This window comes from Trachypithecus francoisi, unplaced genomic scaffold, assembly GCF_009764315.1.
Source record: "Trachypithecus francoisi isolate TF-2019V2 unplaced genomic scaffold, Tfra_2.0 Lachesis_group4, whole genome shotgun sequence".
Taxonomy (NCBI): domain Eukaryota; kingdom Metazoa; phylum Chordata; class Mammalia; order Primates; family Cercopithecidae; genus Trachypithecus; species Trachypithecus francoisi.
The window spans coordinates 124,555,554-124,583,096 of NW_022681469.1; the positions used below are offsets into that span (position 1 = coordinate 124,555,554).

At 42.6% G+C, this 27,543-nt stretch overlaps 1 protein-coding gene across 1 annotated transcript in view; it reads left to right on the top strand.

Moving 5' to 3' along the window:
• The window catches only part of GALNT17 (polypeptide N-acetylgalactosaminyltransferase 17), a 619,422-nt gene that overhangs the window by 284,698 nt on the left and 307,181 nt on the right, over positions 1-27,543 (top strand). The window contains exon 4 of the mRNA XM_033193345.1: positions 23,276-23,450. Within this exon, the coding sequence (XP_033049236.1) occupies positions 23,276-23,450 (175 nt within the window). The remainder of the gene's footprint in view (positions 1-23,275; positions 23,451-27,543) is intronic.

Genomic DNA, 27,543 nt, shown 5'->3' on the forward strand with positions numbered 1-27,543 from the left:
GCAGGGGAATTGCTTGAACCTGGGAGGCAGAGGTTGCACTGAGCTGAGATCACACCATTGCACTCAAGCCTGGGCATCACAGCAAGACTCTGTCTCAAAAAAAAAAACCAAAAAACAAAAAATAAAGTATACAATTCAGCGATTTTCAGTATATTCAAATGATTTGCACCTATCACCACTACCTAATTCCAGAACATTGTCATCACCTGCAAAATAAACCCTGAACCTGGGAGTAGCCTGTTGCAGTTCTACCCTTACTCCATTCCTTGCCAAATATTAATGTATTTTCTGTTATGATAAATTTGCCTGTTCTGGACATTTGATAATAAATGAAATCTACAACATGTGGCCTTTTTTGCTGGCTTCTTTCACTGAGCATAATGTTTTCAAGGTTCAACCATGTTGCAGCATATATAAGTACTTTGTTCTTTTTATGACTGAATAATATTTGAGTATAGATGTAGCACATTCTATTTATCTGTTTATCAGTTTATCAGTTGATGGACATTTGGGTTGTTTCTACTTTGGGGCTATTAAGAATAATAGGGCTATGAACATTCATGTATACATTTTTATTTGGACATGTTTTCAGTTTTCTTGGGTACATATCTAGGAGTAGAACTGCTGGGTTATGTGACAATTCTATTTTTAACTTTTTGAGAAACTGTCAAATTGTTTTCCACAGCTAGACTGTTTTTCACATGAGCTGCATCATTTTACATGATCACCATTAATATATGAGGGTTCCAGTTTCTCCACATCCTTGACAACACTTTTTACTTTTTTAAATTATGGTCAATCTAGTAGGTATAAGGTGGTATCTTGTAGTTTTGATTTGCATTTCCCTAATGACTAATTATTTTGAGCATCTTTTCATTTGCTCATTTTTCATTAGTCTATCTTCTTTGGAGAAACATCTATTCAAGTACTTTGCCCATTTTAAAACTGATTATTTGACTTGTAAAATTATTGACTTGTAATTATTCTTTATCTATTCTGAATACTCATCTTTATCAAATATTCTGCAACTATTTTTTGCAAATATACTTGCAAATATTTTCTCCCATTCTGTGGGTTGTCTTTTCACATTCTTGATAATGTCCTTGGATGCACAAAAGTTTTTAATTTTTATAAAGTCCAGTTTATCTTTTTTTCCTTTGAGTGTTTGAGCTTTTGGTGTCATATCTAAGAAACTGTTGCCTAATCCAAAGTCACAAAGAATTGAACCTTTGTTTTCTTCTAAGAGTTTTATAGGCCTAGCACTTCCATATAGGTTTATATCCATTGTGAGCTCATTTTTGGATATGGTTTGAGGTGTAGGGATCCAAATTCTTTCTATTTTTATTTTTTACGTATATAGTTATCCCATGAGCATTTGTTCAAGAGGCCCAATTTTTTCTCATTGAATGGTTATGGCACCCTTGTCTAAAGTCAACTGACTGTAAATATGAGAAGTTATTTTGGGACTCTCAATCCTATTTCTTTGATTTATGCATCTGTGCTTATGGCATGATCACACTGTCTTGATAACTTTTTCTTTATAGTAAATTTTAAAAGTGGGAAGTGCGAGACCTCCCACCTTGTTCTTTTTTCAAGATTGTTATGTCTATTCTGGGTCCCTTGCATTTACATATTAATTTTAAGACCAGCTTGAACATTTCTCTGAGAAATAGGTGTCAGAATTTTTTTAGGGATTGTATTATATGTGTAAATCAATTTGGAGCGTATTGTCATCTTGATAATATTAATGCTTCCAATCCATGAACATAGATGTCTTTCTATTTATTTAGGTCTCTAATCTCTTTCAACAATGTTTTTTAGTTTTCAGTATACACATTTTACACTTCCTTGGTTAAATTTATTCCTTAATGTTTTATTCTTTTTAATACTATTATAAATTGAATTGTTTTCTTAGTTTCATTTTTGGGTTGTTTATTGTTATTGTATAGAAATACAACTTATTTTTGTATGTTCATCTTGTATCCTTTAACTTTGCTAAACTTTATTATTAGCTCCAATTGGTTTTTTTGTAGATTTTATAGAGCTTTCTATGTAGAATATCATGTTGTTATCTTCAAATAATGATAATCTTCTTACTTTCCATCTGAATATTTTCTATTTATTTTTCTTGCTTAATTACCTCCTCTATTTATTTTTAAAAATATATTTATTAATAAATATCTCTTCTCCTACCATGTCAAGTATGAGAGCATTCACCCATGTACCTTCCTAAGGGTTTACAAAAGCCTCTTCTAATCAAGGGTATCCAGTTAGGAAAAGAAGAAGTCAAATTGTCCCTGTTTGCAGATGACATGATTGTATATTTAGAAAACCCCATTGTCTCAGCCCAAAATCTCCTTAAGCTGATAAGCAACTTCAGCAAAGTCTCAGGATACAAAATTAATGTGCAAAAATCACAAGCATTCTTATACACCAGTAACAGACAAGCAGAGAGCCAAATCAGGAATCAACTTCCATTCACATTGCTTCAAAGAGAATCAAATACCTAGGAATCCAGCTTACAAGGGATGTAAAGGACCTCTTCAAGGAGAACTACAACCACTGCTCAGTGAAATCAAAGAGGACACAACAAATGGAAGAACATACCATGCTCATGGATAGGAAGAATCAATATCGTGAAAATGGCCATACTGCCCAAGGTTATTTATAGATTCAATGCCATCCCCATCAAGCTACCAATGACTTTCTTCACAGAATTGGAAAAAACGGCTTTAAAGTTCATATGGAACCAAAAAAGAGCCCGCATTGCCAAGACAATCCTAAGTCAAAAGGACAAAGCTGGAGGCGTCACGCTACCTGACTTCAAACTATACTACAAGGCTACAGTAACCAAAACAGCATGGTACTGGTACCACAACAGAGATATAGACCAATGGAACAGAACAGAGTCCTCAGAAATAATACCACACATCTACAGCCATCTGATCTTTGACAACCTGAGAGAAACAAGAAATGGGGAAAGGATTCCCTATTTAATAAATGGTGCTGGGAAAATTGGCTAGCCATAAGTAGAAAGCTGAAACTGGATCCTTTCCTTACCCCTTATACGAAGATTAATTCAAGATGGATTAGAGACTTAAATGTTAGACCTAATACCATAAAAACCCTAGAAGAAAATCTAGGTAGTACCATTCAGGACATAGGCATGGGCAAGGACTTCATGTCTAAAACACCAAAAGCAACGGCAGCAAAAGCAAAAATTGACACATGGGATCTAATTAAACTAAAGAGCTTTTGCACAGCTAAAGAAACTACCATCAGAGTGAACAGGCAACCTACAGAATGGGAAAAAATTTTTGCAACCTACTCATCTGACAAAGGGCTAATATCCAGAATCTACAAAGAACTCAAACAAATTTACAAGAAAAAACAACAACCCCATCAAAAAGTGGGGAAGGATATGAACAGACATTTCTCAAAAGAAGACATCCATACAGCCAACAGACACATGAAAAAATGCTCATCATCACTGGCCATCAGAGAAATGCAAATCAAAACCACAATGAGATACCATCTCACACCAGTTAGAATGGCAATCAGTAAGAAGTCAGGAAACAACAGGTGTTGGAGAGGATGTGGAGAAATAGGAACACTTTTACACTGTTGGTGGGATTGTAAACTAGTTCAACATTATGGAAAACAGTATGGCGATTCCTCAAGGATCTAGAACTAGATGTACCATATGACCCAGCCATCCCACTACTGGGTATATACCCAAAGGATTATAAATTACTCTACTACAAAGATACATGCACACGTATGTTTATTGCGGCACTATTCACAATAGCAAAGACTTGGAATCAACCCAATGTCCATTTGTGACAGACTGGATTAAGAAAATGTGGCACATATACACCATGGAATACTATGCAGCCATCAAAAAGGATGAGTTTGCGTCCTTTGTAGGGACATGGATGCAGCTGGAAACCATCATTCTTAGCAAACTATCACAAGAAGAGAAAACCAAACACCGCATGTTCTCACTCATAGGTGGGAACTGAACAATGAGATCACATGGACTCGGGAAGGGGAACATCACACACTGGGGCCTATCATGGGGAGGGGGGAGGAGGGAGGGATTGCATTGGGGAGTTATACATGATATAAACGTCATGCACATGTACCCTAGAACTTAAAGTATAAAAAAAAAAAAAATAAAAAAAAAAAAAAATAAAAAAAAAAAAATAAAAAAACAAAAGCCTCTTCTGGAGAAGACAGCTAAGTCATGAGTGAGCTCAGGAAACATGGGACTCGCCATAGTGGGCTGTTGTGTAGACCAGGTACTGGACTTAAGGCAAAAATCTGGGCAGATGGAATGGGCTTCTCTGTATTTTCTGCTTCTGATCTTATCAAGACCTACTGCCTATCCTCAGGAGCAGGTCAAAGCAGAACATGTCTTGAGAAATATGAGATATGATACAATGAATGTCTTCCACTGATCCAGCAGGCGGAAAGCCTGTAGTCAGAACATCCAATTATAGATAAGAATGGGTGCTACACTCATTCAGGCAATCCATCCTCAGCTTAAAATGAGGTACGTTTGCAGGAGCAGTGTTAGAAATGACAACTCTCAATGCATCTGTCTGAAGTCACACTGCCCTGTTATGAGGGTCGGCCTCTGTGGCTGTGTGTTGTTGTTATCTTGGATCTCCCTTGACCGTCTTCTTCCAGATTCTCTGACCCTCTTCTGTGCTGTCTCCTGTGCTTTTCTGTTGGTTTATGTTCCTTTTTTTGGTGAAACACAACAACTGGAAGCTTCTTAAGAGACTGCAAGGAAGAGAAAATCTTTCAAGCTCACTCATGCCTCTAAAGATGGCTTTAGCCTCATCTTCTAGGTGAACGATGGTGTCATTGAGTTAGATGTTACCTTCTTTCAGAATTTTGATGGTTTTGCTTCATTATTGTCTATCTTTCTTTGTTGTTGTTGTTGTTTTGGAAGAACCAAAGGCATTTTGATTCCTGATCTTTTTTGCATGTTCTTTTTTCCTTTCTGGAAGCCTGTAGAATCTTTATCTTGTCACCATAGTTTTAAATTTTACAATGATGAGTCTTGATATGGGTCAGTTTGCATTGATTGGATGGGGCATTTAGTGGCTTCAATCTGGAATCTGTCGTCTATCTATCTTTGGAAATTTCTTGGACTTTTAATTGATAATTCCTCCTCATTTTTTCTGTTCTCTCTTTCAGCATCTTTTATTATTCTAGTTTGGGGCCTCTAATAATTGAACCTCTAATTTTTTATTTTTCTCTGGTATCTTATCTTTCTCTATCTGATATTTTTGCTCTGTTTTCTTTATTCTCACTTCAGTTTTTTTATTCTGCCCTTCTATCCATTTTTTATATTTCTGCTATCATAGTTTTACTTCCAGGTGATCATTTTTATTCTCTGAAAGCTCCTTTTATAACATATTGTCCTTTTTTATTGGAAGCAATATGTTTTCTTATCTCTGGAGGATGTTAATAATATTTTTTGTTTTAAGTTTTTCTCCCTGCATAGTCTATCTCTACAACTTACATTTTTCTCATTGATGTTTAGTTTCTAGCTTCCATGTTGGAGGCTTTCCTTAAGTATCTGGTGAGTCTTTTCTGTTTATGATTATCTCTTAAATAGTGATTAGACAGCCAGGAGCTAAGTGGAGGGGGAATGAGGAGTTACCGCTTAAGGGTTTGGGATATGTTCGAGAAGATGAAAAAAAGTTATGGAAATAGATTATGTCTGCACAATAATATGTATGTACCTAATGTCACTGAACTGTATACTTAAAATGGTTAAAATAGTAAATTTCTTGTTATGTTCATTGTATCACAGTTTTTAAAAAGCTGATCAGACATTGCGTACTTGAGTTGGACGTACTTGATTTGACAGTGGAGTGATTTGTGTGGGCTGAAACAAGAAGTGGGAGTGGAGGCTGGACGTGGTGGCTCAAGCCTGTAATCCCAGCACTTTGGGAGGCTGAAATGGGAGGATCACTTGAGAGCAGGCATTTGAGACCAGCCTGGCCAACATGATGAAACCCCGTCTGCACTAAAAATACAAAAAAAAAAACAAACAAAAAATAACAGCTCTGTGGTAGTGCACACCCATAATCCCAGTTACTCAGGAGGCTGAGACAGCAGAATTGCTTGAGCCCGGGAGGTGGAGGTTGCAGTGAGCTGAGATTGCACCACTGCACTCCAGCCTGGGTGACAGAGTGAGATTCCATCTCAAAAAAGCAAAACAAAACAAAAAACCTGTGGGAGTGGGAATTTTAGTAATCAGTTTCTTTTCAAATAACGTTTGTGCTGGCCTTCCTTATTTTGGTCTGTCCATTTTACCCCCAGTTCCAAAGGCACCTGGGGCTGCCGGTTCCATTGCCTCTTGAGTGTCCTCTGGTATATATTGAGTTGGTTTCTCAGTTTTGGCATTATTGGCTTGGGATCATCTGTTATACTTCAGTCACTTGATTATCCTGAACCTGCATTCAAGCTTGCTCGATTTCATGGCTGTTGTCTTGTCTTGCATTTCCTCTGGCTTTGGAAGGTTATGATTTTTGTTGTTGTTGTTTGTTTATTTTAGAAATCCTTTTACTGTAGTTTTTTAGTGAATTTTGAGTAGTGGTCTCTGATTCATGAGTTAAATTCATCATCTTATTCTGAAAGTTTTATATTCATCTTTGAGAATGTTTAATATAAATTGATAAACTGTCTTCCAGGTATGCAAAACTATCACATGAAGAGTATATGAAAGACTTTTTTTCTCTGTATTCTTACCAACACTAAATCTTATTTGTCTTGGCCATCTTGTTCTGTTGCAGGGGAAATGGCATTACATTTTTAAATCTGCATTTTAAAAAATAGTATTGATGATGAATACTTTTTCATATGTTTATATGTTTTTTAGAGATTTGCCCATTGATGACTCCTTTATCCCTTTTTTATTGGAGTGTTTGTCTTTGTCTTATTGATTTACAAGCACTTTTTATTTTATTTTACTTTAAGTTCTGGAATACATGTGCAGAACGTGCAGGTCTGTTACATAGGTATACATGTGCCATGGTGGCTTGCTGCACCCATCAACCCGTCATCTAGGTTTTAAGCCCTGCATGCATTAGGTATTTGTCCTAATGCTCTCCCTCCCGTTGTCCCCCACCCCCTGACAGGCCCAGTGTGTAATGCTCCCCACTCTGTGTCCATGTGTTCTCATTGTTCAACTCTTCCTTATGAGTGAGAGCATGTGGTGTTTGGTTTTCTGTTACTGTGTTACTTTGCTGAGAATGATGGTTTCCAGCTTCCTCTGTGTCCTTGCAAGACATGAACTCATTCTTTTTATGGCTCCATAGTATTCCATGGTGTATATCAAGAACTTTTTATACATTAAGCAAACCTTTTTTACATCACTTTGCAGGCATTTCTCTCAACTTGTGCTTCTCACTTTAATTCATTCATAGTCTTTTTTGGCAAGTATAAATTTTACATTATATAGTCAAATCCATCAGTCTTTTCTTTTTGATACCAAAGTCTTAAGAATGTGATTCATTATGCCTAGACTCTACAAATATTGACAACCATTTTTATGGGTAAATGTTTCTTTCCAAAATAAATTCCAGACAGAGGAAATATTTTTATATAAAGTATAAGAATTTTTAACATAGAGACTCTGTCCCAAAATACGGTTATCTCAATTTAATAGTAAGTCCTTTAACCAGTGATCTGAAATTCACTGTTTTTATCTGCTGAATTATTTAATATTTGGATACACTGAAGCTGAATCACATATAACCAATTATAAGGAGGAGGCAGGAGTCAAAGAGGATCCCCAGGGTCCCTGCTTAGGTGACAAGATGGGTATTCGTACTTCTCATTTAGAATGGGATGTGCTAAGAATTAAGAATCACAGGTTTGGGAAGGGGATGGACTTCATTTTTTGGATTTGTCAAGTTCCAACATCCTATGGAAATTTACTGTGCCTTTAAAACTTAGGTGAGTTGTAACTTTAGCCATCAAGTTTTCCTTAAACTACTATGAGAAGCTTCTTTCTTTTTACAATTAATGGCCTTAATACTCTTTTTGTTTTCTTTTTCTTTCTTTCTTTCTTTTTTTTTTTCCTGAGACAGTTTCTTGCTCTGTTGCTATAGCTGGAGTGCAGTGGTGCGATCTTGCTCACTGCAGTCTCCACCTCCCAGGTGCAAGCGATTCTCCTGCCTCAGCCTCCCGAGTAACTGGGATTCAGGTGCCTGCCACCACACCTGGCTAATTTTAGTAGTTGTGGTACAGATGGTGATTCACCATGTTGGCCAGGCTGGTCTTGAACTCCTGACCTCAGATGATCCACCCACCTTGGCCTCCCAAAGTGCTGGGATTATAGTCGTGAGCCACCATGCCTGGCCCTCAATACTCTTTTATATGTCTTATTAATATTTTGCTTTTTTAACTTACCTTGTTACCTTCTTTGTTGTAAAGCAGCAGTCCCCAACTCCCAGGCCATAAACTGGTCCATGGCCTGTTAGGGACTAGGCCGCCCAGCAGGAGGTGAGAGGCTGGTAAGGGAGCAAAGCTTCATCTGTATTTACAGCCACTCCCCATTGCTCGCGTTACCACCTGAGCTCCCCCGCTTGTCAGATCAGCAGTGGCATTAAATTCTTATAGAAGTGTGAACCCTATTGTGAACTGCACATATGAGGAATCTAGGTTGCATGCTTCTTATGAGAATCTAATGCCTTATGACCTGTCACTGTGTTCCAGCACCCCCAGATGGGATCATCCAATTGTAGGAAAACAAGCTCAGGGCTCCCACTGATTCTACATGATCATGAGTTATAGAATTATTTCATTATATATTACAATGTAGTAACAGTAGAAGTAAAGTGCACAATAAATGTAATGTGCTTGAATCATCCTGAAACCATCCATCTGCTCTGTCCATGGAAAAATGATCTTCCACCAAAGTGGTTCCTGGTGCCAGAATGGATGAGGACTGCTATTTAAATCAGTAGCATGGGGAGGAAAGAGAGGAATGAATCCTGGCCCACACTTTAGCTATGTGGTCTTGGCCAAGGCACTTAACTTTTCTGACCTTGTTTAAGTTAGGGTAATAGTAGCTTTCATGCAGGGTTTTCATTGTGAGGTTTACAGGTAATACTTGCAAGGCACATAGTGAAAGTCCTAACAGTGTCATAAAGGGTACTGTTGAGTGTGCTCATGACATTGTTTGATTTGCTAGCTCTGGTTCATTCATCAGTATTCAACTTGCATGTCATCCACACTGGGAAACCATAACTGAATTGCCTTCATTTATCTGCCTATCTCTAAGTGGTAAGACACTTGATGGTAAGACCGATAGCTTGCTCTGTGCTGTAATCCCAGGATCTAGCCCACAGCTAAATTACAGTAATTGTTGAATAGGTTAATTTCAGTTGCACATGTGCAGAGATTTTTGTCCTCCACTTCTTCTGGCATTGTTCTAGAAGCTTTAGGATTTCACATTGTACATATTTTGGCTTGAATGCTATAGTTATATTGGTTTAGGTGTCAGAAATTGCCTATCTCCTATCACCATCATTTGAGTTTCTTGATGATTTGGACGGTTGTACATCTTGTCACTAATACTTCCCTGTACAACAGGCATATCTGATCAACATCTTGTCTTGGTTGGTTGTATTCAAAGGTTGAAAGCAAGATGGCTGAAAACTTTTTGGAGTGGAAGGTTATACCCTCTGCACTTCCAAAAGGAATTTTGGAGAAGAAGTCTGGCATTGTTTGCTTTTCTTCTTGGTTTATAATTGCAGAGATGGGAGAAGTCTTGTGTTTCCAAGAGATAACATTCTTCCTGTGTTGCTGAGGTTCTGAGTGAAATAGCCGAGAGACAACTTGTTATCACACAGCTCCATGCTTGGCCAGGCTCTCTTTATTTGAACATCACCTGCCTTCCCCCCTGCCTGTAAAGAGCCTTCCTAATCAGAAATAATACTTGTTTTTGCCCCCAACCAGATCATAGCAGTGTGACAGCATTTGCTGTGTGGGTCTGTAATCCTAACTAGGTTGTGCATTTACATTTCTCTTTGTGTTTTTTTAGGCCCCAGGGAGGAAAGAATGAGGAGAGTATGTATCTTTACACAAGCGATAGTGTGAGAACCCCAGCTAAAGCTTCAGCCACTAACTGGCTTTTAAAAACAAGAAGAACAACAACAAAACCCTTTTTAGTTTAAACTAATTATAGGTTCACAGAAAGTTGCAAAGATGAACAGGAAATTCCATGTAGCCTTTGCTTAGTTCCTCCCAGTGGTAACATCTTGCAAAACTCCAGAATACTGTCACAACTAAGAAATTGGCTTTGGTACATTGGCCCTTTAGCCCAGATGATTGAGAAGTGTGGGAATGTCAGGTGGTTTGGTATTAGCAGAGCTGCTGTTCAGCCGGAATGTTCTACAATGCCATTCCAGTCCACATCTGCTCTGATGTTATATAGCTCAATAGTCTCCGCTAGCTAGAAGAAACATGTTAGGTTCTGCAGCCCTTTTGGATGCTTGTAAGAGCTGTTATTGATCGAATATTTGTATGATACATTAATAACTTAACATGGACAATTCCTATAAGCAGGCATGAGCATTTCGTTTGCACATAAGATTCACACTGCCACCGGCCGGCGCGGTGGCTCAGGCCTGTAATCCCAGCACTTTGGGAGGCCGAGACGGGCGGATCACGAGGTCAGGAGATCGAGACCATCCTGGCTAACATGGTGAAACCCTGTCTCTACTAAAAACTACAAAAAACTAGCCGGGCGAGGTGGTGGGTGCCTGTAGTCCCAGCTACTCGGGAGGCTGACGCAGGAGAATGGCGTAAACCCAGGAGGCGGAGCTTGCAGTGAGCTGAGATCCGGCCAGTGCACTCCAGCCTGGGCGGCAGAGCGAGACTCCGTCTCAAAAAAAAAAAAAAAAAAAAAAAAAAAAAGAAGATTCACACTGCCTTTGATCTTGGAAACTTTAGGGTCCTGAATATGGAGCATCCCAAAATGCTAGAGAATGGTGAAGTGGCGGGATGCCTCGCTTCAGTTATTCCATTCCTGGCTGTCAAACGCATTTAAAGAAAACTTGAGTAAGAAGTGACCAAGCACCAAGGTGTGACCCTGTTCTCCCCAGGGCTTCACATTGCTTGTGTTCTGTTTTGCTGTCTCTTTAATGACTGTGACTTTTGCTGTTTCAAGGAAGAGATTTGCCAGCTTCAGAGCATTTGGAATCAGTATCACCGTAAATAAGAACATAATGAAAAAAAAAAACACACCCCAGCCTGTAGACAAATTTGATTGCTGAAATTCATGTGTTATTATTAGAATCATCTGCAAATGCCAGACTTTCAAATGCCTTTGATGGGGTAAGATAGGGGAATGCTCTTTTAAATGGGGGAGACAACTTAGAGTTCTCACCTAGACAGCTTATAGCCTATGCGTACTATGATGTTTCCTTGTAGATTTGGGCTACTCATATTTATTTTCGAAAAGGTAAAATGTAAATGGAAGAAGCGGTAGAGAGGAATTTCTTAACAAAGGAATTGGAAGCTGAGATGGCTTTCCTTTACAAAGTGCCTCTCATGAATGCACAACTCAGTGTGATATATTTAGTTTAACACTTTGGTGTTTTGCACCTCACATCTCTTTGCTTTTCTTTTCATCTTTTGCTTTCTTTTGTCCTTGCTTTGATCTCACTATGGAATCGCCCTCAAAATGCTTTCATACATAGCAAAAGCTTCCCTCTTTAATCTCTCTCATTCTTCCTGAAGTTTCTCACTCTTGCCTCATTTTTGCTCCAGCCCATAGTCAGCAAGTGCGTTATTTAAGTCTGCAAAGCTGAGAGATGCTCAGAGAATAAAATACGCAGTGCAGCCACCTCCTGGGTTATTTCATCCTGCAGTTTTACATGCTTGCTTCCTGTCCATGGCTATTCTTCAAGCCCAGGATTTCAGAGACAGATGGGCCCATGCCATAGTGGCAAAGCTGGGGTGGGGTGTGTGTATATCTACCAGATACGTGGCTCCTGTATCCCTCAGGCTTCTTCAGAGCTTCACTGTATTGTTCAGAAGAGTTGGAAGCCCAAAAGGTTCCCTGGATGCCCAGTCTTTTGAAACCTCTTAATCAGTCCTTAGGTCTCTTCTCTGTGGAACATTGACCACAGTGAGCAGAAGGCAACCTAGAAAAAGTAGGCACCTGCCTCAAGTCCAGAGCCTGCTGCTCCCATCCTGCAGCCTGGCCAACTTTCTACTCATGGTTACAGCCCTAATCCTTTTATCTTCCCTCTCTGAAACTGGTGCTGATGGCTGCAGATTCAGAAGAAAATGGGATCATCATACTGGTGCTTTGCACTCGCATTTGGTCCTCATGCAACCCTGTGCAGTGGAATAAGGCTGTATACACTGATAATTAGTCTGTAATCAGAGATGTGGGTGCTTCCAAGCTACTAGAGGGAGCCAACTCTCAGGACAAGCCCAGGCCAGGCCACAGCAGCTTTGTATTAGCAGACAAACAACTTCAGATTTCACAACATCACGTTCACAGGAATCAGAGGTAGAGTGGTGATGCGTGTAGGCATGTCACTTACAAATGGTGTGACCTTGGGAAAGTTACTGGCCCTCTGTCTTAGTCCATTTGGGGACTGCTGTAAGAAGTCCCTTAGGCTGGGCATTGTGTCTCATGCTTGTAATCCCAGCACTTTGGGAGGCTGAGGTTGGAAGATCACTTGAAGCCAGGAGTTTGAGACCAGCCTGAGCGACATAACAAGACCCCATGTCTACTAAAATAAAATAAAAATTAGACAGGCATCGTAGTGCATGCCTGCAGTCCCAGCTACTTGGGGGGCTGAGGCAGGAGGATCATTTGAGTCTGTGGGTTGGAAACCACAGCGAGAGCTATGATCATTCTGTTGTACTGTAGCCGGTGTGACAGAGGGAGACTATTTTTCTTAAAGAAAAAAAAGAAAAAGTAAAATAAAGAAATAATACCTTAACTTTTATGTATCCATAAAAATCAAAAATAACGAAGTTAAAAAGAAATGCCTTAGACTTGGAAATTTATAAACAATGAAAATTATTGCTCACAATTCAGGGGCCTGGGAAGTCCAAAGTCAGTGTCTGGTGAGGGCCTACTCCTCATAGATGTCTGTGTGTTTCCATGTGTAGTAAGTGGTGAACCAGCTCCCTGGGGCCCCTTTTGTAAGGACACTCAACCCATTCATGAGGGTAGAGTCCTCGTGACCTAATCACCTCCTAAACACTTGCCCTCTTAATACCACCCCATGGAGGCATTGATTGGCATTTAATGTATGAATTTTGAGGGAACACAGACATTCAGAGCATAGCACACTCTCTATGCTTCTGTTTTCTCATCTGTAAAGTGTGGTTGATCATGCCCTTACTTCACAGAGTCTGTAAGAGCTATGAAGGAGTTGCTGTAGGCCAACAGCTTGTGGCTCTTAATAAGGACTCAGTAAGTATGAAGACAAATGTTGTGGAATGTTACAAGTTTCCAAGACAGCCCATTCACTGGTTCAATTACCAGAGGAGATCTAATTTGGCTGACTAGTGTTCTGGAGTGTTTCCTGATTAGCTGACATTTTTAGTCAGCTTGGTTAGCAATTTGGGGATATAAATATTTCATTATAGATACAGACAAGCATAGTATTTGAAATGTTTGAAAAACAGTGATTGTCAGCAGAAAAGGAACTCTGGCATTGGTGAAATCTCCCTCCCCAGTTAGTATTCTCACTGAGAAACTAACAAAGTTTACACATTGGGCCCCTCCCTTGCACGGGTGCCCTTCGAGGTCATCTGATGACCCCTTGCTGTGTGTTTACATGTCATGCGTTTTTGGAAAACTTACAAAAGTAAGCTTTTAAAATGTTTCTCAAAGAGAATGCCCCAAATTGTATAAATTTCAGGTCCCACAAAACCCAGGTTCATTTCTGGGATTTGCTATCTCCATTGGACAGATAAGAAACCCCTATGCTGCATAAGCGAGATATGCAACCTAATTTCTCCCCACTCCACCATCTTTTGTTCACTTTTAAAGATAAAACTTTAAAACTTTGTCTAATAATATTAAAAAAAATTTTTTTTTTTGAGATGGCATCTTACTCTGTCACCCAGGCTGGAGTGCAGTGGTACAATCGTCGCTCACTGCAACCTCTGCCTCAAGCTGGGCTCCCACCTCAGCTTCCCAAGTAGCTGATACCCAAGTGTTTTCAGTCTGTGTTTTATGTTCTGTCTAGGGTATCGAAGTTAATTCTTACATATATAAAATATTGAAATCTCTCAGAAAAAAAAAAAAGAGATGATGCAGAAATGTCAAGTGTCCTGACTAACGTCTATGCTAAACTCTGTGTTGAAGACCATTTTTTTCACTGTGGTCTCTGTCATAAGTCCCTAAGCACAGAGAGCTGGATGTTTCCATTGGGGTGGAGAGAAAGGCTGGCATCTGGGAGGGCCCAGGGTGTGGACACCACGCAGGCGCTGGATTCTCTCCACATCCAGTCTGGAAGAGCTCAGGAACTCAAGTCCCATCAGGATGAGGAGTCTTACCTAAGTGTCTCACCAGATGCTTCCAGACAGAGGTAGCCTTGGAAACCCATTGAACAAGCTAGGAGCAGAGATGTGCCCAGGGAGAAGGTGGCCTAGGAGGAACCCAGGGGAGGGACAGACTAGCTGACCAGACTGGGTTTTAGGGGCAAGCCTCCAGTCCACCAGTTACCAACATAGGGGTTGGAAGGACCCCATGGCCACAGAATATAAATCAGACCTTCAGCAAAGTCAAGGATTTTAAATTCACACACTCAGGCTGGGCATGGTGGCTCATGCCTGTAATCCCCACACTTTGGGATGCCAAGGCAGAAGCATCACTTGAGCCCAGAGTTCAAGACCAGCCTCAGCAACATGGTAAAACCCCGTCCCTTCAAAAAATAAGTAACAAAATTTGCCAGACATGGTGGTGCATCCTTGTAGTCCCAGCTGCCCGGGAAGCTGAGGCAGGAGAATCACTTGAGCCCAGGAGTTGGGAGCCGCCGTGAGCTATGATCCGGCCACTGCATTCCAGCCTGAGTGACAGAATGAAACCCTCTTTCAAAACAAAACAAAACAAAATTGCACACAACATAAAATCACTTCCTCTTCTGCACTTTCAAAACTAACAGACATAAAAGACCACATATTTTACGACTCCATTTTCATGAACTATGTGTATTAGGCAAAGTTATAGGGACAGAAAGCATGTTAGTGGTCACCAGGGGTTGGGAAAGGGGAGATGGGGAGCAACTGCTCAATAGGTATGGGGTTTATGTTTGGGGTGATGAAAAAGTTATAGATAGTGGTGATAGTTGTACAACATTGTGAATGTACTTAATGCCAGTGAATTGTATATTGTAAAAAGGTCAAAACACTTTAAACATGGTAAAAACAATGAAAAAAGTGAACCAGTGCTTTTGAGGTGTTGTTTGGGGTTTGCATGAGAATGACCTGGGGGTGCTGGCCAGTTCCACTAAGGCCCACTGAATTAGGGATACTGAGAAAGGAGCCTTGGAACCTGCATTTTCATAAGGTCCCCAGTGATTCTCACTCTGGAAATACTGGCAGGCATTTTCATTCTATTTTGTTTCTTAATTGGAATGTGCCATATGTGCTATTTTCTCGTCCCCAGCTGTCTCAACCCATGCATTCACAGTAAGCAGCGTGCCCAAACCTCAGCAGCTGCTGGCAGGGAGAGGTGTTGGTGATAAACGTGGCAGTGGTGGCAATGGGGGTTGATGGTGTCAGAAGGAGTGTTGATAGAATTGTGGCATTAGTAGCAGTGGTAGCAGGAACAGGGAGTGAAAGCAGAAGGCAGGACCATTTGGGATCCTTGTCCAGAGACAGACCTGATTGTGAGACTGCCCCACGCAGAGGTGGCCAGCCATCAGGATCCCAGTTTTGGAGCCAAGCTTGGTGGCTCACACCCATAATTCCAGAGCTTTGGGACGCCAAAGTTGGGGGATTGCTTGAGTCCAGGAGTTTGAAACCAGCCTGGGTAACATAGTGAGACCTCATCTATACAAAATAAAATAAATTAGCTGGGCATGGTGGTGTGTGCTGGTAGTTCCAGGTACTTAGGAGGGTGAGGCAGGAGGATCGCTTGAGCTCGGGAGGTCGAGGCTGTAGTGAGCCATGATTGTACCACTTCACTCCAGCCTGGGCAACAAGGCCAGACCTGTCTCTGTCTCTGTATATGTGTGTGTATGTGTGCATATATATATTTATTTATTTACTTATTTATATGTATTTTATATATATACTGTATGTGTGTGTGTATATATATACACACATAGATACATATATACACATACATATATAAACACACGCACATATACACACACACACACATTTAATTAGTTTATAGATATATATATATTTTAAAAGATTCCAGTTTTGGAAATGGCATGGCAAACCCTCACCATGTAGGCCAAGGTCACTTCTAGAGGGTTCAATCTTTTAGATGAGGCAGGAAAAGTAGGTCCTAGGCAGTGGGGAAAGTGGAGATGAACAGGGCAACACTGGGATTCTGGAATGTCAGCTCAGTTGGGGTAAGCTCTGGCCCACATTCAGGGTCTAATTCATCCCAGATTGAGTTAGGCAGGGGGTGTAAATGCTAAGCCAGAGCCACCCAATAGGCACTTCGCAGACCAGCTGATGCAGCAGCTTCCCATTTGAAGCTTGTAAGAAATATAAGTGCTTGGGCCACCTCAGACTTACTGGTGATTCCAATGCAGATTGAAGGTAGAGGAACACTCACTCATCTAAGCTTAGACGGATTCTACTGAATCTCCATACTTCGAAGGGCAATTGAAATATTCAGTAAGTCTCATCATCAAGGCTTAATAACTGTGAGGGTTGAGAGGTCAGGTTGCCCACCATTGTGGATGCACAGACTTGGCCCAATCCTGGAATGGGTGGCCACTTCCCAAGCACACATAAAAAATCCCAAGCACTGAGACTTTTGCATTGGTTCTGGAAGCAGGTGGAGCTGAGTCTGTGTTAGGACCACCAGGTTCATATGTCCACTGTGCAGTAACAGACCAATTACGCTGAGACAGCAGGGTTTGCAACAGAGAAAGAGTTTCATGATTGTAGGGTAGCCAAGTGAGGAGACAGGAAGAGAGCCTCAAATCCACCTCCCTGGGGATTTCTGGGCCTGGGGCTTTGAAGGGGATCATGGAAGGTGAGAGGCTGAAGAATCAAGGTCATTCATTGATAAGGGTAAAGGGGATGATATTATCAAGATGTGGAAACTGCATTCTTTAGTGAGGCAGCTTCTTGTGGGGTCCTTCAGACCAGCTGATGTCAGCAGTTTCATTGGTATGGAGGACATGAAAGAATATCTCAAAGGGAAAACTTAATGTTTTATAATATTCAAGTTGTTATCAATAGAGCAGTTAAGGGGGACTGTAATCTTGTAACAGGATCTATTGTCCTAGTCATTCTAGTACAACAGGCACCAAGAAACTATGATGAAACAGGTCAGAGACTAATGATTAATGCTGAATGTGCTGCATGCTTGGTTTATTTTAATTTCCCCCTCCCTTCTTTCCTGAATTTTTTTTTCTTTTTTTTTTTTTTTTTTTTTGAGACAGAGTCTCACTCTATTGCCCAGGCTATAGTGCAATGGCATGATCTTGGCTCACGGCACCCTCCACCTCCCAGGTTCAAGCGATTCTCTCACCTCAGGCTCCTGAATAGCTGAGCGTGTGCCACCAAGCCAGGCTAATTTTTGTATTTTTAGTAGAGACGGGGTTTCACCATGTTGGCCAGGCTGGTCTTGAACTCCTGTCCTCAGGTGATCCACCCACCTCGGCCTCCCAAGGTGCTGGGATTACAGGCGTGAGCCATTGTGCCTGGCCTCCTGATTAATTTTATAAAGTGTATGGGGCAATTTCAAGTCTACTAGGTCAATTCTTGCTCCTGAGCAGGGCTCTGAGACCAGGGATGGTGCCGATAGTTTATTCTGTCATATCACTGAAAGTGCAGGATTGAGACAGAATTCTGTAATGTTCTTTGCTTTAGTTCTTACTGTTTCATAACTTTATTTTTGTCAACTTGTGCTCCGTAAGCCTGGATGACGTGTTTGTTTTATTGTTAAGGAGCAGGTGTGCATACCTCCCTCTCCAGTCCTTCCCGATCACAGGCAGTGTTCGCTTCTCCCCCTCAACCTCCTCAAATGCTGTTTATCAAAATCTTAAAAAACACAAGGGTTCCCAAATGGCACTTGGCCAATTTTTTATTGGATTTTATAACATTTATTTTTGTCGAAATGAGTTTCTGCATTTATTTTTGCAGAAGGTAAACATTTATTTTTGCAGAAATGAGTTTCTGTTTTCTTCTCTGAGTGTGTTCGTGAGGAAAAAGAGAAAGTAAGATGTTTTTCTTAGTGTTCTTATAACGTCCTAGAATGGTTTAATCTGTTAAGGATGATAAAGGATCTTAAGTGAGGGAGTGACTTTCTTTTTTTTTCTTTTTTGAGAGAGTCTCTGTCTGTCGCCCAGACTGGAGTGCAGTGGCACAATCTCAGCCCACTGCAACCCCCGCCTCCCGGGTTCAAGCGATTCTTCCACCCCAGCCTCTCAAGTAACTGGGATTACAGACATGTGCCACCACGCCTGGCTAATTTTTGTATTTTTAGTAGAGATAGGGTCACACCATGTGGCTAGGCTGGCCTCGAACTCCTGAGTTCAAATGACCTGTTTGCCTAGGCCTCCCAAAGTGCTGGGATTATAGGAATGAGCCACCGTGCCTGGCTAAGGGGGTAACTTTCTAACCAGTGTCAGGTTGGGGATTTGTGTACTTCCATGGGGGCCTGGGGACCTGGTTTTACTTGGTTAATTTATAGACTCATTATCTTTAAGGTGAATTTGGGCTCTTGTACCCCATCTCAACTTGAGTTTCTCTCCATTTTCAAATCTCAACACCCTAATGCTCTTAGGCGGTCTCAAATGTGTTCCACCAGAGCCAGGCTTTCTGGAAGTCTTTCTTGAGATGTCCTCATCCAGTTCTCTCTGTGTTGACCCTGTCCCTGCAGGAGACAGCTGAATCTGGAGGGATTTCTTTTTTTCTCGCTGGTACCATCGGGGGCCTCCTGTTTGTCTAGATCAACAGGCCATTCTCAGCTCTCATTTTCTCTAATGCATTTGACTTTCCTGACCCCGGAGGTTGAGTAGCTTTTTGAGGACAGGGACTCTGTCCTTCTCACCCACAGAGACTCCTTTAAATATTTATAAAATGAATGCACATATCTTTCTTCCAGAAACGCTGCCAAACACTTTACCGGATAATGCTTCGGAACTGGCGTCATAAGAGCATTATCCTGTAAAGTGTTGGACTCAGTTTCAACACTTCCAGATGATGCTCTTGGGCTCTCAGGTTTGAGAACTGCAGTTCCTCCTTGGAGGCCCATCTGTACTGCCTTGAGCATAGCTTCTCCAGCCCTTCTTCCTTCTACATTCTCTATCCAGCCCTCTACAAAATATAAGAAATTAGCTGGGCATAGTGGTGCATGCCCCTAGTTCCAGCTGCTCAGGAGGCTGAGGCAGGAGGATTGCTTGAGCCAGGAGGTGGAGGCTGCAGTGAGCCATGATTGCTCCCTAGCCCTTCTTCCTGTCTCCTAAATACATGTGTTTCACAAAGTGTGGTTCTAAGTCTTCTTCCCTGCATTTCCTGGAACTGTCACCCTCTCATGGCCATCAGAATCTCGTGCCCAGGCTTGAGTGCAGTGGCGCAATCTCAGTTCACTGTAACTTCCGCCCCACCAGGTTCATGTGATTCTCCTGCCTCAGCCCCACTGACTAGCTGAGATTACAGGTGCCTGCCACCATGCCCAGCTAGTTTTTGTTTTTAATAGAGATGGGGTTTCTCCCTGCTAGGACGCCATCTCTCATCACACAGTCCCTGACACCTCTGCCCTGTTTTCTCCCCTCCAGACCTTTGTCGTGGTCAGATGCCTACCCCAGAATGTCCTCTGGCCCCCTCAACCTGTCCTCAGAGAAACTCATCAACTTGTTCTTCCTCTTCTCTTCTTTTTCTCTTTTTAAATCAATTGTATCTGGCCGAGTGTGGTGGCTCACGCCTGTAATCCTAGCACTTTAGGAGGCCGAGGTAGGGGGATCACTTGAGCCCAGGAGTTCGAGACCAGCAGGGACAACGTAGCAAAACATTGTCTCCACTAAAAATACAAAAAATTAACCGAGTATGGTGGCAGGCGCCTGTAGTCCCAGCTACTCGGGAGGCTGGGACAGGAGAATTATTTGAACCCAGGAAGTGCAAGTTGCTGTGAGCTGAGGACACGCCACTGTACTCCCGCCTGGGTGGCTGAGCGAGATTCCATCTGAAACATAAAATAAAATAAAAATAAAATAAATCAATGGCATCTTCCCAGTTTCCTAGACTGAAAGGTTGGTGCTCATGATACTGTCATCTAAGTAGATACAATTTTTCACTTAGGTGTTTTTTGGTGTGCTTATGTATTCTAGAATAGTGAGAGCTCATGTCCAAATCTGCATAACTTAACAACTTTTTCCATGAACGCTCCCAGCCAAAACAATTTCTCTCTCTCTGCGATTCCTCACAGCACTCTTCCTCCATGGCCATTTTTTTTGTGGGGATGGGGGGACCATTAGCTTCATTTACCTTATAATATTGAATATTATAATTTATTTTTATTTTTATTTTTTTTAGGCGGGGTTTTGCTTTTGTTGCCCAGGCTGGAGTGCAGTGGTGTGATCTCGCCTCACTGCAACTTCCGCCTCCCAGGTTCAAGTGATTCTCCTGCCTCAGCCTCCTGAGTAGCTGGGATTACAGGCACCCGCCACCACACCTGGCTATTTTTTTTTTAGAAGAGACGGGGTTTCACCATGTTGGCCAGGCTGGTCTCGAACTCCTGATCTCAGGTGATGTACCTGCCTCGGCCTCCCAAAGTACTCCTTCCTATAATTTTTAAACATATCTCATCTCCTTAACTCGATTGTAAGCATCTCGAGGGAGCACTTGTGTCTGAATTGTCTTTGAGCACACGCCAGAGCACAACTCAGTATCTTATAAAGTCCAGAATCACACTGCAGGGTCTGGGAAGAGAAGCCTGCTCAGTGTCACTTGTTCTTAAACCCTGATCATTGGATGGTGGCATCTGCCTCGATGTTTCCATACGCTGTTGTTTGGAACAGTGTATCACCGTACCTTGTAAGAGTGAGAATGGTGTCTACTGCTATACAGTAGGCCCTAGACTTTATAGATGATTTTGGCAGCTGGGCGCAGTGGCTCATGCCTGTAATCCCAGCACTTTGGGAGGCTGAGGTGGGTGGATCACCTGAGGCCACGTGTTCGAGACCAGCCTGACCAACATGGTGAAACCCCATCTCTACTAAAAATACAAAATTAGCCACGCGTGGTGATGCATGCCTGTAGTCCCAGGTACTTAGGAGGGTGAGGCAGGAGAATCACTTGAACCCGGGAGGTATAGGTTGCAGTGAGCTGAGATGGCGCCACTGTGTTCCAGCCTGGGCAACAAGAGAGAAACTCCATCTCAAAAAATAAAAATAAATAAAAATAAAAATGATATTGGCTAGTTAGAAAGACAAGCTGTTGTTCTTTCTAAATTTCTGGAATTTACGCAATTAATCAACATTATTAAGTATGATAAACCAATTATTATTAGATTTACCATTTATTGAATGCATATTGAGTGCTTTCTATATAGCTTTTCCTTTAGTCTTAGCAGCCATAAGGCTAGTACCAAATGTTTAGGCTTTATCCTTTTACTCCTTTAATACCTCCCAAAACTCTTTAGATATGAGAAGGCCAGTGGTAATGACCCACACTTTCTTTTGCCAACCTTACCGATCCGTACCCATATGTCTCCCCCGAAGTCTCGCAACTGCTTAACGAATGAGGAACTCATTTGATACCCAGATGTGGTGAGTGATGTAGCCAGGAGCTGACATCCTGTTCCTGGGAAGAGCCACGACCAGGTCACAGGTCACGTGGCAGCTAAGTGCTAACAGTGCCTGCGGAACTCCTGGCATGGTGCCCAGCGCTCAGCACTCAGAATATTCTCCCTGAACTTAGGGAGATTCCTGCAGTCACAAGCCAACCCTGGTCACCAGGTGGGATTCGCCTTGTAGCATTCCATGATCTATGGCCTTTGGTGACATGTCCCTGAGTACCCCAGCACCCATGCAGGACAGGTACCTGGAGTGCAGGTATCTAAGAATCCTCTCCCTGTTAGCCCCTCGTTTTCCTCCCTATACCTGGTGATTTTTATGCACATAAAGTATCACTGTTTTGCTGTTTTTTTTTAAGATGTCTTTATTTTTATTCTTAAAATTAAAGACCAGGTCTTGCTCTGTTGCCCAGGATGGAGTGCAGTGGTGTAACTATAGCTCACTGCAGCCTCCAATTCCTGGGCTCAAGTGATCCTCCTGCTTTGGCCTCCCGAGTAGCCGGGAGTACAGGTGCACAACACCACACTCGGCTGAGTATCAGTCTTTATGTCTATAGAGTTAGATTCAGTTGAATTGTGTTTCAGCTCTCCCGTTACCCCAAATGTGACCTCGGAACAGGTTAGCCTCTCTAAGATTATGTCTTCATTTGCAAACTAGAATTAATGTAGTTAATTAATGGAACTAATCTAGCAACCTCCTAGGGTTTCTGCAAGGATTAAATTAGCTCATAGAAATGCACTTTCCCAGCTGCTTGTTGCAGAAGGGAGGGCATTCAATCCCTGGTAGCTTTAGTTCTGCCTCCAAGGTAGCACTTCTACTACTGAGCAGAGACTTACTTTGCATCCCAAGGCACGTACTGTAAGAGCAAGTCTGTGTGCAGATGGAAAAGCCCGTATAGAAATTGATAAACCGGATGGAACCATGGGGTAGCAGGAGGACAAGGACAAGGATTCTGGTCAAGTTTGGAGGGAGGGCCATGAAGAAAAAGAATCTTGAGGGACGTCTGCCGGCTCGTAGCAGCCAGAATATAAAAGCCAGGCCTGGTTCCCATCCGGCTGTACGGATTGCAAACTGTCAGAAGATAGCTGTCCTGGGTGAATGCATCAGAGATGTCGTCTGACTCCCAGACTGATGAGATTTTCTTTTCTGCCAGAATTACTAACATGCGATTTTTTTTTGAGATCTTTGAACTTGCTGAAGATCTGTGGGCATTGCAGTGGGTTAGATGCAAATTTGCAGTGACATGTTTATAGACCTTCTTGCGTCTTTGTTATTTGCAGAGGAGCTGAAGGTCCCCCTGGAGGAGTATGTCCACAAACGCTACCCCGGGCTGGTGAAGGTGGTGAGAAATCAGAAGAGGGAAGGCCTGATCCGCGCTCGCATTGAGGGCTGGAAGGTGGCCACCGGGCAGGTCACTGGCTTCTTTGATGCCCACGTGGAATTCACCGCTGGCTGGTAGGTCATGAGCTGAAACTCAGGGGTGCTCAAGACCTGCATTGTGGTTGAGAGGGGCTGGAATCTGGGAGGTGGGACATTTCACCTGTTAGCTGTAGGGGCACTTCCAGAGAAAGACTCGTTGAAGAAGAAAGTGAGATCATTGTCTGGGATAAAACTGGGGAGCAAGGAGAAATTTACCTACCGTCTGTTCGGTTCATCATCATTGGCATCATCATCATCATCATCAAAATCCCCAGTGAAAATAGTGTATCAGGCTGGGCACGGTGGCTCACGCCTGTAATCCCGACACTTTAGGAGCCCAAGGTGGGTGGATCATTTGAGGTCAGGAGTTTGAGACCAGCCTGGGCAACATGGTGAGACCCTGTCTCTACTAAAAATACAAAAATTAACCGGGCATGGCGGAGCACGCCTGTAGTCCCGGCTACTCAGGAGGTTGAGGCAGGAGAATTGCTTGAACTTGGGATGCCAAGGTTGCAGTGAGTCTAGATCACACCACTGCACTCCAGCCTGGATGACAGAGAGAGACTCCATCTCAAAAAAGAAAAGAAAGAAAAAGAAAACGGTATATCAAGTAGGCAAAACTCAACAGAATCCTTGCAAATGGGACAAGAAGTCATATTTTTCTTGTTCTCTTTTCCTTCTTTGCTGCTGTCTTTGCAGGGGAGGATGGTTGACTGTCATTGTAAGAAAAGAGATATAGTTATAATTCTAACGACTCAGGTAAAGCTGCCCAGATGTATGGGATTATCTTTCACATCATTCGGAGGAAGGTGAAGCGTATTTTCTGCAGATATGGCCCTGATATTTTTCCAGGTGGAAAGAACAGAGTATGAGAAACTGGTTGAGTGTACGGGGAGTAGAAGATTTTGGATGCACAAAGAGTGAGGCCACAAAACTGCCAAAATCATGTTAAAATTGGAATAGAACTTTCCCGTTTTAAAGCGTGGTCAGATGATTGTTGCTGAGTAACCAATGATCCATCAAGTTAGAGGTTAAATAACCTGTACCCTGGGTTGCTTAATTAGTAAGAAGCAGAGTCTTGTGTTTCACAAATATGTTTATTTACACTCATTGAGGCCGTCTTGAGTAAGTGTTGTTCACTGTGCTAGATTTGAAGAACCAGTATCCCATCACTAATTAACATTAAAATGTCTGTTCTTCTTCATTTGCAACAACCAATAAACCAATGTTTATGCATATGACCACTTAAGAAACCCGGGACCACTGATAACACTGACCCCTTCAAGTGCACGCTGGGGTCTGTTGCCATCTCAGACACCAATTTTCCCTCCCAGTTTTTTGCTGTCATCAAACTCTGGTGACACCCAGCTGCATGTCTTCAGCCCCCATCTCTCTCCTGAGCTCCAGAGCTGTTTATCTCTAGTAATAATCATTCCCAAAGTGTGGTGCCCAGACCCACAGCATCCACAGAATCTGAGAACTTGTCAGAAATGCAAATTCATGGGCTCCACCCAGTCCCCTGAAATCAGAAGCCGTGCAGGTGGGATCCAGCAGTCTGTTGTAACCAGCCCTCCAGAGGACTCTGATGCATGCTCCAGTTTGAGAAGCACTGAGCCATAATGGAAGCCTTCTGAAAAAGATGCACGCCAATGTTCTGTCACAGCCTCAGGCCTGGCATACCTTGTCTTTTCCTTGGCATCATTGCATCCTCGTTTCTTTCCTTTCAAAACTCATTGGTCCCCACACATATCCCTTTCCCTTGATTTTCCCCTTGCCATCATGTTACTCACCACTTCAACCTCCAGCTTCAGCCAGTTTTGTCTGCCATTTCTCCTGTCTCCCTCTTTCAAGAGTGTCTTGACCACCACTCTCCCAGCTTGGTTCTTCCTTGACATTCACCTAAATGAATGCAGTCACTGCTGAAATTCATTCTTTTGGCAGATACTTGCTAGATGCCGACTGTATCCCCTGGTGGTGTTCTAGGTTTGGGGTTTGCCTGGCACTGAGTGATTTCTCAGAACTTGCAGTGGTAAGGCTGGAAGAGTCCTGCACAAACTGGGACAGTTGGACACTAAGCTGGGGTTCAAAATCTGGCAGGTTTAGTATCTGCCCTCAAGTCTACAGTCTAATTCTAGTCTGTCTAATCGAATCCACCTATCATCTGATTCTCCCTGATGTCTGTGACTTTAGTCTTTGCCATTCAGACTCGTTTTCCACACTTCTACCCAGGTGGCATAGAGCCCTCTCTAAATGAAAACCCCCTGGTGGTTCTCCATTACAAGGTAGATAGCGTGTCTCAACTTTTACCAGGTTCTACTGCAATAGAAGTCTCTAGTCACAATGACTTACAGCAATACATGTTTCTCTCTTGTCTGCATGGCACATCAGCTGTGGTTGTCTGACTGTGGCTGTGCTTTTATCCTCTGTGTTCTGAGAGTCAAGGAATCCTCCTGCCTAGAACATCCCATCTTTGTGGCTCAGGGGAAAGAACAGTGACTGAACTTCGAAATGGCTGTTAAAGTTTCTGCTCTAATATGACACCGTCACTTTCGCTCACATCCCATTGGCAAACCAATTCACATGTCCAAGTTAAATGTTAATTGGAGGTTGAGGAAGGAGTGTGCTTCTCTAGGGAAGCATTGCAGGCCATCTGGTAATAGGCAGGACATCCCCAGGGAGGAGGGAGCAAATTATTGGGAACCGTCATACGTTGTCTAGTAGACAGTAAGATCAAATTTCTCAGCCGCAGAAATACCAATGGGGCCAGGCACGGTGGCTCACACCTCTCAGCACTTTCGGAGGCTGAGGTGGGTGGATCACCTGAGGTCAGAGTTCGAAACCAGCCTGGCTAACATGGCGAAACCCTGTCTCTACTGAAAATACAAATACAGGCGCCTGTAATCCCAGCTACTCAGGAGGCTGAGGCAGGAGAATCGCTTGAACCTGGGAGGCAGAAGTTGCAGTGAGCTGAGATCGCGTCATGGCACTGTAGCTTGGGAGACAAGAGTGAAACTCCATCTCAAATAAAAAAAAAAAAAAGGCCGGGCGCGGTGGCTCAAGCCTGTAATCCCAGCACTTTGGGAGGCCGAGACGGGTGGATCACGAGGTCAGGAGATCGAGACCATCCTGGCTAACACGGTGAAACCCCGTCTCTACTAAAAAAAAAAATACAAAAAAAACTAGCCGGGTGAGGTGGTGGGTGCCTGTAGTCCCAGCTACTCGGGAGGCTGAGGTAGGAGAATGGCGTAAACCCGGGAGGCGGAGCTTGCAGTGAGCTGAGATCCGGCCACTGCACTCCAGCCTGGGCAACAGAGCGAGACTCTGTCTCAAAAAAAAAGAAATATCATTGGAACCAAGGTCTTCTGCCTCCATACTCAGTGACTCTTACTGCTGGTGGATGGGCTGAACTGAATGTTTCTATATGCATGGTCTGGGTTTGTATGGGATTCATCATGGTTCATCAAGGAGGTAGTGGAGCTTCAGAATTAAGACATGAACCAGACCATCTAGGTTAGAAACCTGATTCTACCGCCAGTTGGCTGTGTAGCCTGGGGCAAGCTGCTTAACCTCCCTGGTCCTCAGTTTCCTCATTTGGATAATGCTGATCATCGTATCTACCTCATAAGATTATCTTGGGGGTTGCATTAGTCAGCACATGTGAAATATTTAGAATGGTGCCTAACACTAATAAGTGCTCAATAAAGATCATCTATCATTCGCTCATAAGAACAATAGCCTGTGTTCAGAGATGATTAGCAAAGGCAGCTGCACAGTCACTGTGACTTGAATAAGGTGGGGAAAATGATCTAAGAGTTGAGAGGAAGAACTCCCACAGGAGAGGGGAGGCTTGGTCTTGGGACCAGGTGGTGAGAGAGGTGGGAGAGGTGGTACTTGGTCTAAGCCTTCTTAGATGGCTGGGCTTTCGTCCAATAGCAAAGGGCATTCCCAGGGGAGAATTTCATGAGTGACAGCTTGGCCGGGACCATGCTTCTAAGCCTGCCTGGAAGCCTTGGAAAATCAATGCCATTTGGCTTCAGCTTATATGGTGTGTGCAGAAGTATTGGAAGCAGGTAATGGCCCAGGGTATACTTTATTACTCATTTTAAATAGAAAGATGAGATGAGCCAAC